The sequence below is a fragment of the Thermoascus crustaceus genome (genome assembly GCF_041956765.1).
Source record: "Thermoascus crustaceus strain CBS 181.67 unplaced genomic scaffold VTN00scaffold_7, whole genome shotgun sequence".
Lineage (NCBI taxonomy): Eukaryota > Fungi > Ascomycota > Eurotiomycetes > Eurotiales > Thermoascaceae > Thermoascus > Thermoascus crustaceus.
The window spans coordinates 478,232-494,259 of NW_027192533.1; the positions used below are offsets into that span (position 1 = coordinate 478,232).

The 16,028-nt window shown below is 49.0% G+C and overlaps 4 protein-coding genes across 4 annotated transcripts in view; 3 read left to right on the top strand and 1 right to left on the bottom strand.

Annotated features, from left to right (window-relative positions):
- Positions 1-60: 60 nt before the first annotated feature.
- Positions 61-708, top strand: VTN00DRAFT_9206 (uncharacterized protein; the record flags this gene model as incomplete). Its single annotated transcript, XM_069436141.1, has 1 exon — positions 61-708. The coding sequence occupies one exon, from the start codon at positions 61-63 to the stop codon at positions 706-708; it is 648 nt and encodes a 215-aa protein (XP_069284791.1).
- Positions 709-3,842: 3,134 nt separating this feature from the next.
- Positions 3,843-5,165, bottom strand: VTN00DRAFT_9207 (uncharacterized protein; the record flags this gene model as incomplete). The annotated part of the gene is made up of 1 exon (XM_069436142.1): positions 3,843-5,165. One exon carries the CDS (start codon positions 5,163-5,165, stop codon positions 3,843-3,845), a length of 1,323 nt encoding a protein of 440 aa, XP_069284792.1.
- A 5,499-nt stretch (positions 5,166-10,664) lies between these two features.
- VTN00DRAFT_9208 (uncharacterized protein) lies at positions 10,665-12,332 on the top strand (the record flags this gene model as incomplete). The annotated part of the gene is made up of 2 exons (XM_069436143.1): positions 10,665-10,684; positions 12,110-12,332. 2 exons carry the CDS (start codon positions 10,665-10,667, stop codon positions 12,330-12,332), a joined length of 243 nt encoding a protein of 80 aa, XP_069284793.1.
- A 3,210-nt stretch (positions 12,333-15,542) lies between these two features.
- Positions 15,543-16,028, top strand: part of VTN00DRAFT_9209 (uncharacterized protein) — a gene marked incomplete at both ends in the record, with an annotated part of 1,241 nt that continues 755 nt past the window's right edge. Inside the window, one exon of the mRNA XM_069436144.1 lies at positions 15,543-15,609. Coding sequence (XP_069284794.1) covers positions 15,543-15,609 — 67 coding nt within the window. The remainder of the gene's footprint in view (positions 15,610-16,028) is intronic.

Here is a 16,028-nt window from a genome sequence, read left to right on the forward strand (position 1 = left end):
AGGATAGAGAAAACCATTGAAAGGATTACCTGGAACTTCTACTTCCCAGGATTAAGGAGGATGGTGCGACACATAGTATCGCAATGTGATCTTTGCATCAGGAGCAAAGCAGCGCGACATGCACCATATGGACTCCTACAGAACCTGGATGCACCAGAGAGACCCTGGCAATCCATATCACTGGACTTCATTACAGATCTACCTGCGTCCAAGGAGCCCCTGACAGGGATAATATATGACTCTATCTTGGTCATTGTGGATAGGCTCACCAAGTATGCCTACTTTCTACCATACAAAAAGTCATCTAATGCAGAAGAATTGGCATACACCTTCCTACAGATCATTTTTGGGAACCATGGAATGCCAGAGGAATTTGTGTCCAATAGAGACAAGCTCTTTACCTCAGGATTCTGGCAAACCTTGACCTGTCAACTCGGCTCTAAGCATAAGCTCTCTACAACAGCTCACCCCCAGATGGATGGACAGACAGAACAGATGAACCAGACCCTGGAACAATACCTGCGCTGCTACATCAACTACCAGCAAGACAACTGGGTAGAACTCCTACCTATGGCCCAGTTTGCCTACAACAGCGCCAAAAACAAGACTACCCAGGAATCACTGTTCTACACCAACTACGGGTTCGAACCATCAGCTTACCAAGAACCAAAGCCAGACAAGGTTCTGGCACAGAAGGGAATCCTCTGAGCTGATCAACTGAAAGAGCTACACCAGCAGTTGAATCTAGATATTCAATTTATCACATACCGGACCGCCAAGTACTACAATCAGCACCACAAAAAAGGACCAGAGCTGAAGGCAGGAGATAAAGTGTATCTCCTTCAAAAAAATGTGAAAACAAAACGACTGAATAACAAATTGGATTTTAAGAAGATTGGACCATTTAAAATCAAAGAAAAGAAAGGAGAGGTCAATTTCCACCTCAAATTGCCAGATACTATGCGGATACACCCAGTTTTTCATATATCATTATTGGAGCCAGCGCCAGAAAACGCCCAACCGATTACCAAGACTGAAGAGATCCTACCAGAGAATCCGGATGATGACAAGGACTATGAAGTGGAGAAAGTGTTAGACAGTGGCATAATCAATAGGCAGTTTATGTACCTTTTGAAATGGAAAGGGTATGATGACTCTGAGAATTCCTGGCAACCCATAGAAAACTGCGACGGGTGCAAGAAACTCCTTAGAGAATTCCACCTTCGGAACCCAGATCGCCCGAAACCAGAGGACCTGCCACACCAAAGGAGGAGGGGTCGACCCAAGAGGGGGCGTCCACAAAAGCCATCCCATTAAGATCCTTGGGAACTACCAGAGACCTCTTGCCCGAGACCTCCAGAGGCAAGAAACTCTGCAACAAAACCAGGAGAAAGCCCCTCAAAGAGCTGCAGATCACTGGACTGCTGACAACTCTTGTGTTCATTGGCTAGACGCTCCAACTCAGCAAGTTCTTCGGCAGTGAGAGGATTCTTGTCATCCAGCCTGTCGGTCACCAAAGAATCATGATTCAGCATTTTCATACCCCGCTCACGAAGGAATTCCTCTTGACATTCAAGACAGTTAAGCTTTGCATACAATGATGCAATGAGCTCTTGGGTCTTGCGGATCTGATCTCTTATTAACTTTCGCGCACTCTCCAACTCATCCCATTCCTTATCACTATGAAACCGCTTTTCACATTTGCGGCCATGACGGGTACACAAGGAACAGTTTCAGCTTTTCAAATCCATAATACAAGGAAGATTATGAGAATGACACCAGGCACATGGAACCTTGACAGGACAACCGTTTTGCTGGATTAAGTCAGCCTGACAAAGACGCTCCTTATAACGATCACAAGGCATATTGAAGATACTTACAGAAACAGGACTCAGGCCCAGCAACGCGGGAATTAGTCACGCTTAAATGCTTTTCGGGGCGAAAAGCTAGAAGAGGGGGAGTAGTGTTATGATCAGCACTGTCCAACACAGCATTGCATGATGGACACTGCCCCACAGGACAGGGGATCACATGAGCCTGACTAATCAATGGTATACAGAGGCTAAATGGTATACAACATACCACCAGGTATACGGCATACCATATGGTATACCGTATACCATATGGCATACCAATACCAACAGAAAGATCATGTATATAAACACACTCCTTAGCCATAGGGATTAGGACCCTGGTGGTCAACTCAAGTAGCAATCTTAGAGTTAGCATTGCTAGTAACGACTAATTATCTATCTTTCTCCTTGTCTTCTGTCCTCAAGATAAACCCAACGGCCCTCTGCCTACGAAGTCCTAGGCCCGTCGTTACACTTTGGTGGTTGAAAGAGGTGTTTGAACCATATTCCAGATGCTATACAACTGGTGCAAAGCGGTTGCTTATTCTTGATGGTCATAGTAGCCATCTAACTGCTGAATTTGATAATTTCTGCAAGCAGAATTCAATTATCTGTCTCTGCATGCCTGCATATGCCTCTCACCTCCTGCAACCTCTTGATGTTGGTGTTTTTGGCCTGCTTAAACGGGCGTATGGAAAGCTTCTTGAAGCAAGAATGATTGCTGGCAACAATCATATTGATAAAGAAGACTTTCTATCTCTATATCCACCTGCACGCGCTGAAGTGTTTAATTCAGCTAATCTATGCAGTGGTTTTGCAGGAGCAGGCCTTAAACCACTTAATCAAGAACAGGTTCTTGCAAAAATTACATTTCAACTTCAGACACCAACACCACCACTACTAGCTGAAGGCTCAATATCTTCTGCTTTTCAAACACCTCAGAATACTTATCAATTGGATCACAAAGTTCACAGCTTGCAGAAAAGTCTTAGTACAAGAAAGCTATCTAGCAGTCCAATATCTATATTCATCATCTAGAGAAGGCTGCTCAATGTGACGGCGTGGCAAGAAGCTATATAAGCGAGAGCAGTACGAAGCCGTTGGCTTCGTATCCTAGTCTTTTGCCAGTGGCACAGCGGTTTGGCTCCTAGAATGCTCCCTAGGAGCCACGCCGTGACACTCAAATGGCTATGAATATGAATCTTCTTCTTCAGGATGAAATCAAGACTCTACGTGCAGAAAATGAGCAAAAAAAATAAAAAAGAAAGCAAGAAGGTGAGCTGCTATAGGAAATGATATTCTATTATCTGTACAGGAAGGCCAAAATTGTGTTCAGCAGGTTGATACGCAGTTTAATGAGCAGCCCGATGGACCTACACCTATGCCTTGATGACGCGCTCCACAACGCTGCAGTGGCTGTAGGATAGTTGGACATACTATAAGGAACTGCCCTAGTAAATAGCTTTATATTTCACTATTAGTTAGGCTGATTGAATTTTATTTCTGTGGTTGAAAAGCTTCACATTTCTCGTGGTTGCATGAAAAATGGACCGCTCGACCGTGGATTACGTTAGTACTAGTAGGTCTAGATAGAATATCAGTACAGAGACTGCATACGAAGTACACGTACCCACGCGTGAGGACAAGGCAAAGGCACTGTTCCGGCATGCTGACCGCCGCATGGGGGAGTTGGCCTGGCTGACGTTGGATCCTGTCTGCCGGGATTTTTTTGGACATGCTGCATGCATTATTATTGCTTGTGTTTTATCTCTCCTCATGATCTTGTTCTTTGACGGCAACCAGAGTCTTGTTAGTAGTAGTATCACTTGGACCACCTGTACTTATGAATGACAAAGTATTGTATGTAGATATACACATATAAGCGAAACATCATCTCGTAAGACTCGTCAAGACCAATGATAATACACATAAAAAGAGTGGTCGAATATTATGACATACGCCCCATGGCCCGGGATCTTTCAGATCAGATCAGATCAGGAACGTCCAGAAACTGGGAAAGACGAATTCCTCCTCGAAGATCCGGCGCACCTGCTCGAGCACAAACCGCTCCACCTTGCCCACGTTCTTCAGGACCTGCTTCCCGTTCTCCTTACGCCCGATCTCGCTTTCCACCCTGATCTCCTGCAACAGGCTACCGACCCGTCTCCTGGACGACAACGACACCGATGCGTCCACGCTCGAGCGCCGACGCCCACCAGGGGTGGTAGTAGTGGTGGTACCGTCTGCAGAACCGAGCAGGGCGTCCGCATCCTCGGGTGAGAGGAAGCAGAAGTGCGCCCGCTTGCGGATGTAAGCGATGACGGCGACTCCGTCAAAGGTGACGCCCGTGATGTTCAGTTTCAGCGGCAGCCCGACGAAGCTGGGCATCGGGTAGTCGAGCAGGATCTCCGCGGTCAGCGACAGCTTGATGTCCCCCGCGTACTTGACACGGCAGACGACCTGGAAGTCCTCGGGTCTGCGCTCGCGCATGCGAGGGGGCGGCTGGGGATGCTGTGTCGCAGAGGAAGGGTCGTCGTCTAATTGCTCCTCGCTCTCCGGGCGTGCGTGGAGAGGAGCCGCCGGGTCGCTGCCGCCCGATATCGAAGGGTCACCGCTGCTACAGCCGCTTTCGTGGCCGAGAGAGGGACGCGAAGGGTGTGTATTCGCCGTGGAAGGACGGGAGGGCGAGCTGGTGTCGACTTCGTTTTCTGGACGTCGGTGCGGGATCGTCTCGCCGGCGCCGTGAGGTCTGCTTAATCGGGATCCCATCCGGGGATCTGTCGTGGATTCTGACCAGCCGTTCGCAAAAGATGTACCTCCTGCCACGGCAGCAAGAGGGGTTTGTGTCCCCGACAGTCCACCCAATCCCATGAGATGATAGCCTAAGGTTGAGGTCCCTCCCGGAATGCCAGGCGTGCCGGCTCGGGGGAAATGGGAGTTCAGATGTTCCCCGAAGGCGATGGGCGGCTGGAGACCGGACGGATGCAATTCCGAGTCCTCTCGAAAGCTGCGGTGGCCCATGTCCGGATGCTGCCACTGGCTCCGCTGCTCTGGAGGGAGCTCCTCCGAAACGTCTGACCCCTCGTCATCTTCGTCCTCCTCGTAAAAGTCCGCAAACGGGTCACAGAAGTCTTTGATCTCGAGCTCAGGAGCTACGGTCCCAAAGTCGAAGGAGTGGACCTTGACGGAGCGGATGAATCGAGGGAGAGCCACCTTCTGGAACTTGTCATGGATGAAAGAGCGGATACGCTCCGCAAGAGCTTCACCGTCCGGTCCAGAGGTGGCTCTCTCCCAGTTGACGTCTATGGACATCACATGTGCACAGCAGCGTGGTAGTCCAGAGGCAGTAGGTAGGGAAAATGGACTGTGATTTGGGAGAAAGAGGAAAAGATGATGATCTCAGAGCTTCATGTTCATGGCGATTGGTAGCTCGGCGGACCGCGATCACGTGGAGCTAGCTGGCCTTGCCCTATCGAGAAGCTGAGCTTCTTAGAACTTCGACGACGTCCCCTGAGCAGCATCACCGCTTCTTGAAAGCTCACCGGCGATCTGCATGTCATGCAAGGATATATTTCTTTTTCTTGAGACCGCTCGTACTCGTTCCCACATTTCCCCATGCTACCGTCACCTTCATGCCGCGCGTTTAGCGCCTCTTCATCAGCCACACACCGCTCCATGAGCCAATGGAATAAATCCAACGTTATTCCATGTCCTTTTTATCGGGAGTCCATCCCTAGTTCTCGAACGCTGCTCAAATAGCCTATTTTAGCCTCAAGCTATTAGCTTGGGACCTGCTGTCTTCGGGGTGTTCTTGGACTATCTGCAGATTAGAGCCAACAGCTCTTTAATCTCCCACATCGACTATTGGTTCGAGCTGTTCGCCAGGGAGACAGTTGCGCTTAAGCGCCATGAACCCGGTGTACTGGCATGTTTGATGAAGATGGACTCGCACTCTACCCGGATAACGGGTTGCGCAGCCCTGTGTCGTACCTCCGCAGTCAAAGGTACTTGGCTGATGCCCAACCGCCTGACTGTCTCCCTGGATAGTTAGTCTCCGCCACCTCAAAGAATTGACAGGTATATGCGGGTACCTCGGCTCGGGGTCTGCCACGTCTGATGGCTGCAATTCGGCGAGGTCCTACCGTTGAATATGTCAGGGAGTCTTTGTGTGACAAGGCGGGGGACTTCTGTGAGCTCGTCATCCGCACAATTATGAAGCTAACCTCCGTTTCTATATATGTCCTGCTGCTATTTCTGCTCTCCCAGGTTATCTTTTGCCAATTGAGCATCACCCTGTCATGCCTCATTGGGCCGAGTTCCCCAACAAAAAGAGTCACAGTTGGAGGTTCGATTTTTTTCATGTCTGATTTTATTCTAGGCAGCGTGGAAGTGCCCATTTTGTTTTTATCATCGAATTACACATCTCCAATCTGTATCAGATGATTGTGTCTTGCTGTGGGACTTATGCAGGGTGTGGTGGCATCTTGGTTTGACCAATCGCTCCTCCCTTCCGTTACGCTATCTGAGGGTTACAGCACAGTTGCAGATCCTGTAGCCGAGCGTCAAGCTTGGAGCCAACCGTGTTGATCCTATGCTTCGCTAGTCAAGGACTGTTCAGCCGCGCATACTTGTGAGCTACTGCCAAGCGGCAGGATATCCGGAGATTGTCCTGTCTCAAAGACTGGGGAAACTCAAATCTCCACTCTTGCCTCCGAAGTCCAGGTCGAGATCTCCCGTTTCCCTGTCGATATCAGAAGTTACCAGGTTCTCCCCCGAGTTGTTGCAGACTATTCCTTGTGTGCAGCAACCCAAGACCCTATCATTGTTGGTCCTGCCCCTGGAGCACAGGATATGACAATTAGGAATCATACCGGCTCTTATCTCGAGTTAATAACATTACCATCGATCAAACAGGTAGATGGTTCAGACCTAGCTGGGGGTACCCGGCCGGACCGGCATCCTCTTCAAGAAAAGTGGTAAGAAGACCGCTCATTTTTCTTTCTGAGTGGCTCTGTAGACGGAGCAGGGCGGTTATACTCACCAATGGTTTTCCAGATGCATCCATGCATCTCCCTCTATCTTCTCTTAAAAGGCTACTTTGAGTCTATCACAGTCTATCATGTCTCTCGGACCTAACATTGGCTTATACGTAAGCTTGCAGTGGCTGCTGGACACGATATGCCCTCCCCATTGGCCTTTTCGTTGTCCTGAAGGGCTCTAGAGTTGGAAGGAGATTACGGTCCAATATTTCCGTTATCATAGAGGCGGTCAACATTCACCCGGTGCTATGATCACAGGATCTCGATATTCTCTGATATCTCCCAGTCATAATTATAGGTCGCCTATTTTGCCACCATTTCTGCATGACATGAGTGATGTCTCAGGTTTTAAGGAGGCGCTACGGTCAACTCTGCGGCCGCGACACTTCACGACATCCATTAAAGTATCTGTTCTCGTGTCGTCAATGGCGTTGGATCCGGGCCCTCTCTTTTGCTCCCTGCGCAGCCCCCGGCACATCTACAACCGGAAGTCACTTACCCCCTGTCCCTTCAGCGGCTGCCCTATCATACAAGCATCAACGGTCTCCACCCACGATCGCAAACCCTGGAAGTGGCCGCGGATATGTCGTTCCGTAGTGGTTTGCAAAAGACACTGCATGGATAGCAGAGCAAATCTCATTCTGGACTGCCAACACGTTCGCAGAGACCGTCTCAACCCCGAATTCTATTTCCTATCTTCATCGGGAAGGGATGCATAGAATTCCCATTAGATGATGCGTGGAATAAAGCTCATCAAGACCAGAGTTTCCGGTTATCTGCCATTCTTCATACCCCAGAAAAAAGTTGAGAACAAGCTAGACCCTGTTCTTGAAGACATTCCAGGCTCGGGAAGGACTAATGTCGAGTATTTCCAAGGGCAACCGGTGAGCCAGAAACCATTGAAGGGGGATTTCCGGACAATGACTTGTATTTTTGGTCTCGTCTCCGATGAACGGCGACTTTACTTGCTACTAAGGCAGCTGCTAAAGCAACGGCCCAAACTTGCCAACATGTCACCAGACGTTGGACCCATAGACGCTTAATGCAGGTAAGGATACTAGCGAGAACAGCAGCATTAAGTTCGCGGAGACCATTTTTTAGGGAATCTTTTCTGATGGAGAGATTATACTTGGGAGGTGCAGATGAAATGATCTTGTGATTAGGAACTACCGAGATATGGGCAGACGGATAACAGCGGAATCACCCAAGTGAGCGTAGCCACGCAGAATGACACAGGCAAGGAAAGCCATTGAGAGAAGTACAACTTCAGAAGGGAAGGTAAAGAGTGGGGATTCATTCCCACAGGTCTCTCCGCCGGCAGCAAATCCCTCCCCGCCCGATACATTAGGTGAACAACATGATCTGCGTGGGCCAAACAAGGACATTATACGTCCAAGAATAAAATCGTCAAATCAGGTTGACAACAGAATGAAGAAAAGAAGCTGGCCGTTATCGTTCTCCGGAAGCTAAATCACAGAAGCCCGAAAATTTATATTCATGTCTCAGTTTGCTGAACGGAGCCACCACGCTGTCAGACATTCCAGATCCACATGGATTGCAACACAGACTGAATACAGTTCGGCAATCAAAGACTTGGAGACTAACCTCTAGCAAGAATAAACGTTGGGTCGAATCGAAGAAAATTGTTACTCCTCGAATATGTTCGTTTGCAAACTTGCAAGCGGCGATCAATGGCAATCGGCACTATCAATATTTTGTGCAGACGCTTTCTGCTTTCATGTCATCTCAGTAAGTGCCCGAGCAGGAGTCATATGCATAGAGGAGCAGATAATGGGTGACACTGTACCGGCTTATTATCGCTTCCGCCGTGCTCCTGACAGTTGTATCCCACCCGCCTCCTGGTTTGTGGTTTCACATTGTGGCCTCTTGATGCGCAGAAGACGACGTCGCCTTCTTGGATGACGCAGCCGCAATCATATTTGTAGAAGTAGATCGAGCACATTGTTGCTCTGTACGGTTGTTCGAGGCGGGACTTCAACCGACGGATAGATGATCAAAGAAGTAGATCTTTGCTAGTATAGTCCCACTAGTAGGTAGACCAGTAGAAAGTCAATTGTAAGAAGCAAAGAGCGTTTGATGGTAGCTAGACCAGATAGATTGATTGACGCTTGCTGCTTGGTATCACAAAGGGTGAGAGATGGATAGAAGCCCCAGAGCTAGCTCGGGGACTCTTTATATAACCGCTTACTTCCTGCTTGAACTCTACGGAGGGGGAAGTGGTCATGGTGTCCCCGGGTATGCAGGAGCAAAAAGGTTGCTAGGCAGCAGGGAGCTAGAGAATGATTCGCAGGGAGGCAACGGATTCGGCATTGATCTCAAGACCTTCAGCACAACTCTCTTGAATCAGAACATCCAACAATTGGATTCGAAGGGTCATAGAAAGCCTTGGCGGCGGCTTTAGAGCAACTACTGCGTCAAACGCGCACCAACGCCAACGCTAGGCTGGCGGTTATGCAGATGAAGATCACTGTACGGGGGTGTATGTGGCGTTCCCTGGGGGTGGCCCGAGATGTCCGAATCTCTACTAATTGCCAAATGGGACGCCAGATAGACGATGCGGGAAACAAATTACGTTGCCAGCAAGATGTCTCAGACTCCCCAGTTAATTTTTCCGCAGACCCAGGATCCAAGAGTGCTTCTTACCCTGAAGACGTCTTTTTTTTTTTTCAGGCACAAACAGTTCATTATTCAGCCATACTTCCTAACGTGAGTCAACTGTTCTTATCAATCCACTTCATTCTTTCTTTTTCCACAGGCATACCCCACAACAACATACGATCCCTGACTCGTCCTATGAGCCACCAGATGCGGGATATAAGTGCATTATTTTTTTGCCTGACATGATGCCTGGAGCTTATTTTCACAGCGGAAATTACCCATTGGCATCCAGCTTCAATGTTGGATGTCCCTATGATGGACAGTCTTGTGAGCTTTCTGTCATGGCACTGCCACAGTGACTGCAGCAGCTGAGATATTCCTCTACCAGGATATATCTTGATAACTGTGCCAGACTGTCAGTTGGCGTGGAGGAGTCCTGTTGATTTTTTTTTAGCGGGCCGCGACGCACGTCAAGACAGGGACGTGCCGCAACTCGGATCGGACACTATATTTGGTGAACGTCATAGACGGACAAGCAACGTCCAATCATCCCGATTCTGTCCAATGAAAAAAGTCGCAACATGGGAATTCAACCATTAGAAAAAGATTCGAGGAGATGGTCTGAGACTGCACATTGGACGAATTGAATACAGTGGGAAAGCGCGGTTGGTGATTATCTGCAGTGTTAGCGGCAACATGGCTGCTAAAAGTAAAAGAGAAACTGAGACAAGCCTTGAACTAACGTCGAAAAGCAGAATCTTGACATCCACAAGGCACGAGACATAGGCGCCTGAGGAAGACCGGCACATTCTATCCATCAGCAACAGTCGGTGTTGGCTCGTAGGTACTGTACATTAGTGCAGTGCCTGGAAGGGGGCTTCACCGCAACACGATTATGGGGAGGGTCAACGGAAACCAGGGTGCCGAAAGCTGCAGCAGGGGCATTCAATTTTTTTTAAGAAGCTCTCAGCTTATGATTTTCGAAGACTGGCACGGTCATGGAGTGCCATAGGCACAAATCGTCTCAGCGATTGACTGAGGTCCGCAGAGATTGCGACTCTGCGGCGGTATGGACTGAGGTTGTCGGAGGCCGACATCCTATGGATTGGCAAGACTGCGCGCTCGCCTGGTGCGACCGGACATCTGCGCCACAATGGAATTGCAGTCTGAGAGGTTAGTAAGGGGAGCGAAAAGTCCGGGGGCAGACACAAAAAGAACAAAGATCCGAGAGGACATTTCGAGAAACTCGAACCACGACTCAGAGCTAAGCGCCGTTGGTCCAACGGCCACAGATGATACCATTTATTCTGCTGCGATGGTTCCAACAGGATTATTTCTATAATTCTGTTGTACTGGATATTTCTTTTTAAGCATCCAATTCGATCTCTCCCAGCGGTTGTACAGACGAGATGCAGCCCCACGTGACCGGCTGTTCCAGACCTCTCGGCTTCTTCTCCACCCTCGAAGGCGCCGTCATACCGACATGATGTCCGCCGTTCCCCAGAAAGGCGTCCGTTGTCTCACCGGGCTCTCTTTGTCTTCTTTTCCTCCAAGGTTCTCTGATATCGCCATAATGGATGGCGATGCAACAACGCTCTGCGCTTTATGGGGTACAGCTGTCGCGCAGTGACCACTTAGATGTCAGTACCACACGCTGAGAGATGCTGTGATTCAACGATCGAGTTAGGCGTCGCAAGGCTGCTCCCGCAAGCAACTGGGGTGGATGTGCTCTACTCTGTACATCATCTCTGCAGAAAGTACTTGGCACTGACAACGACCAGAGACAGCAACACTGATAGGCCCAGCCAGCTCTCTAGGTACCAGCCTTCCAGAAGGTGATGGTCTAAGCCTCTCATGTTCCACCATCTGTTCCCTCACCTTGCCCCCAGGAATAGACAGTGCACAAGTCCTGGCTATATTCGACATGGTCGTCGGCACCAAAAGTCTTGGCTCCTCTTCGCCGCTGATCACTTCGAAGGGACCGCTTGGGGTTGGACGTACGGAGATCACCAGAGCCTCGGCTGCACACGGAAGACTGGGTCCTCATAACGCAACAAACGTTCAGAGAGATTGATCAGCAGCCACGATGTCTGCCATATACTCGACCGCTTGACGACATGCCTTGGACCTTGGCGGCGATGCCTGCTCGGCCCCGTAGTGCGACCTGGCGTGGGGAAGCGAGACGAGGGGGCTTCCAATAGTAACGGCTTGGCTCGTTCCAGATATCTCGTTCATCCACCTTGTTTGGAGACCACCTGTCACTCGCTCCACTGCAATTGCGTGTTCCACCTGTGGTAGCGGAATCTCACACCCTTATCTCAGAGAACTTGGCAGCAATGCGATCGGCGCGTGCATCATCCACGGGCTACTAATCAATCTATCCAGTACGTGCTATTCTTGATCTGCTCCTTCCCCCAAGGCCCCTACATTCACATGTATATATACCCCTCTGCTGCCCGCCAGTCCTTCTGATTCTTCATCATTCACCATCCTTCCTTTTCCGCCAGTCTTACTCTTCTACAAACCGTTTCAACGTACCTTCTGCAGACTCTTGTCTTGGCTTCTACCGTTCAAAATGTACACATACACTCCCACCAGCGCCTTTCTTGTCCTGTCTCCGTCTTGCAACCTCCCGGAGTCGCCCATCAACCGTCAGTCTGAGGCCAACCGCTCCTCTGAGAGCCTTCCAGAGCACTACCACAAGACTCAGCGCTCCAACAGTTCATCCTCCGAGTCGTCCGCCGGTGTAGCTCCTGCTCGTCTTCCGGGCGGCTTCCTCAGACTGGGCTTCGAAGACCCACCAAAGACTGCTTCCAAATAAATGAGTTGATCCGGCACATCCGGAAAGCAAAAGATCGATAATCAGACCCATCCGCTCAGTAATACCATAAACTGGCGGTTCCTCTCTCCGACAATCCAGGCGGACCCAGTTTCCCCTGAGTCCTGCAGCATCTTCTGCAGCATTTTCTCTTACGGCTAGATACGACATATGTCGATGTCTCGGATATCTGGCCAAATGGTGGATTCACGGCATTTCCTTCAGCGTGTACGGTTTTCTACTTTCTGCTATCGAGGACGAAATGGAATGGTCAGGTTCAAAGTACCCCCTGGAAGAATCGGTACCTAGGTAGTTCAAGGCATGGGAAAGGAAAGGATCTCGGCGAACATGTTCATGTCTTTGTTCTGCGTTTTCAGCTGGCTGAGAATGTGATGTTTTACTGCACTGCCTAGAAATCAAACGTCAAGCAATGATAACTATCATGCGTGCCAAGATCCTGTGCGATTTGAAAAGCTGTAACCCAGTCGCATTCCTGTTACCTGCCAAGAAGGCCAGATAGTATCTTGGCCTGCCGCAGGTATCCGTTGCTGTAACCGTAGTTATGTGCTGTTCATCTATCTCTGCTTCTGGGCTCCTGGATGGATTCCCTACGTACTGTAGGAAGAAGAAAAATCCACGGATAACAGATAGCAGATAGATAGAAGATAGAAGATAGAAGATAGGGATAGGGGATCAGGATCTAGCCAGACTGTCGGTAGACTCGCTGGTAGCTTCCGTTGCCCCGGCGCCTTCTGGGCCCAGAGACCCCGAGGACCCCGCATCTCGCGCCCTCCGACCAATCCGGCAGGACGTCATCGACGGAGAGACCCGCCGCGGAAGCTAAAAGCTTGTGCTGTTGCTTGCTTCGCGGCTATTGAAGGTTATCTGTCTGGGTCTGGGTCTCGGTTTTTTATTTCCACGGATGGGAGATGTGTCTGTTTTACCTAGGTTAGGTATGCCTCTCTCTCTCTATATACACTATTCCGCAGCACGACTTGGCTTCTATCTTGCACATCAGCTTATCCCGCCTATCGGCTAGTAAAGCACGTACATACAGTTAGGTAGTCTTACAGAATAGGCATCCATACATTCATCACGCCATCCCCCATCCCCTCATTGCGTCAGCGCCAGGGATCAATGTCGGTGTGGTTATAGTTTGGATCAGCCTAGCTTAGCTTACTGTACCTAGTCTCTACTAAGATTAACAATCATATCTGGTCTGGAACCGAGAAAGCTCCGGAGGTGTGTGGACCAATAGTTGGAGAGATGATCAACAGGTAGATAGTGATGTATAGTATAAGTGGTATATATATACATATTCAAAGTATACTTTTAATAAGTGAATAAATCAAGATAAAAAAAAGCATCGCCATCCCTGGCTACTTATCCTCACCGGTAAACCACACAACCCCAAATATGTACAATGTGCGGTTCGTAGCGTAGTTAACCAGCTGCAAGATCTATATTATTCTTACGACATGAGAATATTTTTTTGGACCGAATTATCTCCTATTCACCGAGGACAAAAACAAAAAGAGACGGCAGGGTCACATCGATCTATACATCTCAGTGGGAAAGAAGGAAAAAAGGAAAAGAAAACACGGCTCGGCTCGATCCAACTTAACCCAGTTCAGCTCACCGGGCTCACCGGGACGGGAAAATCCTGCATACACGTGCCTCCGTACCGTAAATATATACGAGGGAACCTGGTGAAAAAGAAAAAAGCTTTTCTTCTTTTTGCTTTTTCTCCTTTTTCTTTGGATGGAACCTTGGGAGACGAGTGTGTGGGTTGGGTCGGGGGTCTGCATCAGGGCGGAGCTTGGTCCTTATTTTTTATTATCTAAATAAATAGCACGGCCCAGATTCGAGAGCTAGAATGCATGATTTAGCTTAAGCTTTGAATGGATGGATAGTTAATAGTTTGACGGGTGAAACGACTGGGTTTCTACAAACTACCAACCTTGAGGTGCATTAGGTACATGGTTCAGTCACATGCCAGCTCTGTGTACAGCACATCTAAACTGAGCAGGCCTAACCTCAGACTGCAGAGCGGAACAGAGATGCAGATAACAGATACAAGGCGCAGATAGGATGATGCATGGCATGTGAAAAATGTGGACAAAAAGCCCGTCAGAGAGGTCAGCCACATCCCTACCAATTTCCCCGCATTTCGCCTCTCTTCACCTCTTTTTCCATCTTTCTTCTCTTCTCTTTCTCCTCATGAGATGCGAGATAGGAGATACACATCTTCTCCTCATAGGCATGAGATAGAAAAATAGATGTATACGATTCCTTCGATATCCCCTGCCCTTTTTTCCCCTCACCCCGCACGGCCGCGCCGCGTGGAGAATATATTACCTAATCGGGTATATTAACTACCTAGGTTGAAAGCCAAATGGACGGCAGCACAGCACAGCAAAGCAAAACAAATGCAGAAATGAATGATCTACGTACTACCTGAAACTGACTGACTGACATCGTCTGAAACCAAGAAACCTGGACTGGATGGATGTCTTTTTCCCCTCATGACAACGATGCGAAAGGGAACGGCACGCCACATCGCAAGATGACAGACAGGCAGAACACGATATCGCGAAGAGAGGAGAGGAGAAGAGGGGATCACATGGTTGTCTATTTCTTTCTATGTCTACATCCATATATACATCTCCTCCCCTCTCCCAACCTCTCTACAGAGTGACTAAATGCCTTCTTCCTTAGGTCCTAACTAACTAGTAATTACTTGCGCGGTAACCTCCCCCGCCTACCTGCCTATCCCACCCCATCCCATCCCATCCCATCCTATCCTATTCTCCGACCGCTCCACATGCATAGGTATATGATGTACTTACATGAAGAAAACACCCTAAGCACGTGCTGTTTAATTGCTTTATGCACACGTCCATGGAAATCCTCCGAACACGCCTCCCAAGGTCCCCTGTTTTGTTCCTCCTTTCCTTTCTTCCTTCCCGGCCTCGGCCTCGGACCGCGGAACCGATAATAGCCATCTACCTAACCTAGGTACCTAGGTAGGTAAAAAAAACTCATACAAAAATCTGTGAGCAGCTCATTCCTTTTTCACTTGGACAATGCTGCTTCACAGGGTGAGCTGGGTGAGTCAGGTGATTTGCTCACTCACCTGCACTCCCTTTATGCTCATGCCAGTTGTTTAGAGATATCCACCAAGAGGCTGTAATGCATAGAATACAACAAAACATGAAGACAATAGTGGATCACCCACTACAACTGCGACAAGAGCTATACAAAGGGGATAATTCGGGAGGTATTGGGAGTATTGTTGCCAGCCCAAGTGCTACCAAGCAAACCACGTGACTTCTGCCCATGACGCAACCCATACTCGCAGAGCTGGGTAACCACAAACAATGAATACACTGAGGTTGAGGAAAACCAGACTCCTCCGTCTTCTTTACCCCATCTGCCTTCCGTATTAGTGATAGGGTTCCTTTCAAATTCTACACAATTTGCCATGAAGGTTAATATATTTACACGCCCAGCATGACAGGAGATACTCCAACTTCTGGACCTGGACCTGGGCAATCATCGAGCGATCAAGTTGAGTCGAGCCTTTTCCAACGAACACAACGCTCGAAGTTCGTGTTTCTTTCCAAATACCCCCCCCCCCTCCCCCCCTTCCTCATATTTCTTCCTGTCCTTTTTCACTTCTGTTCTTCCTAGCTGAAT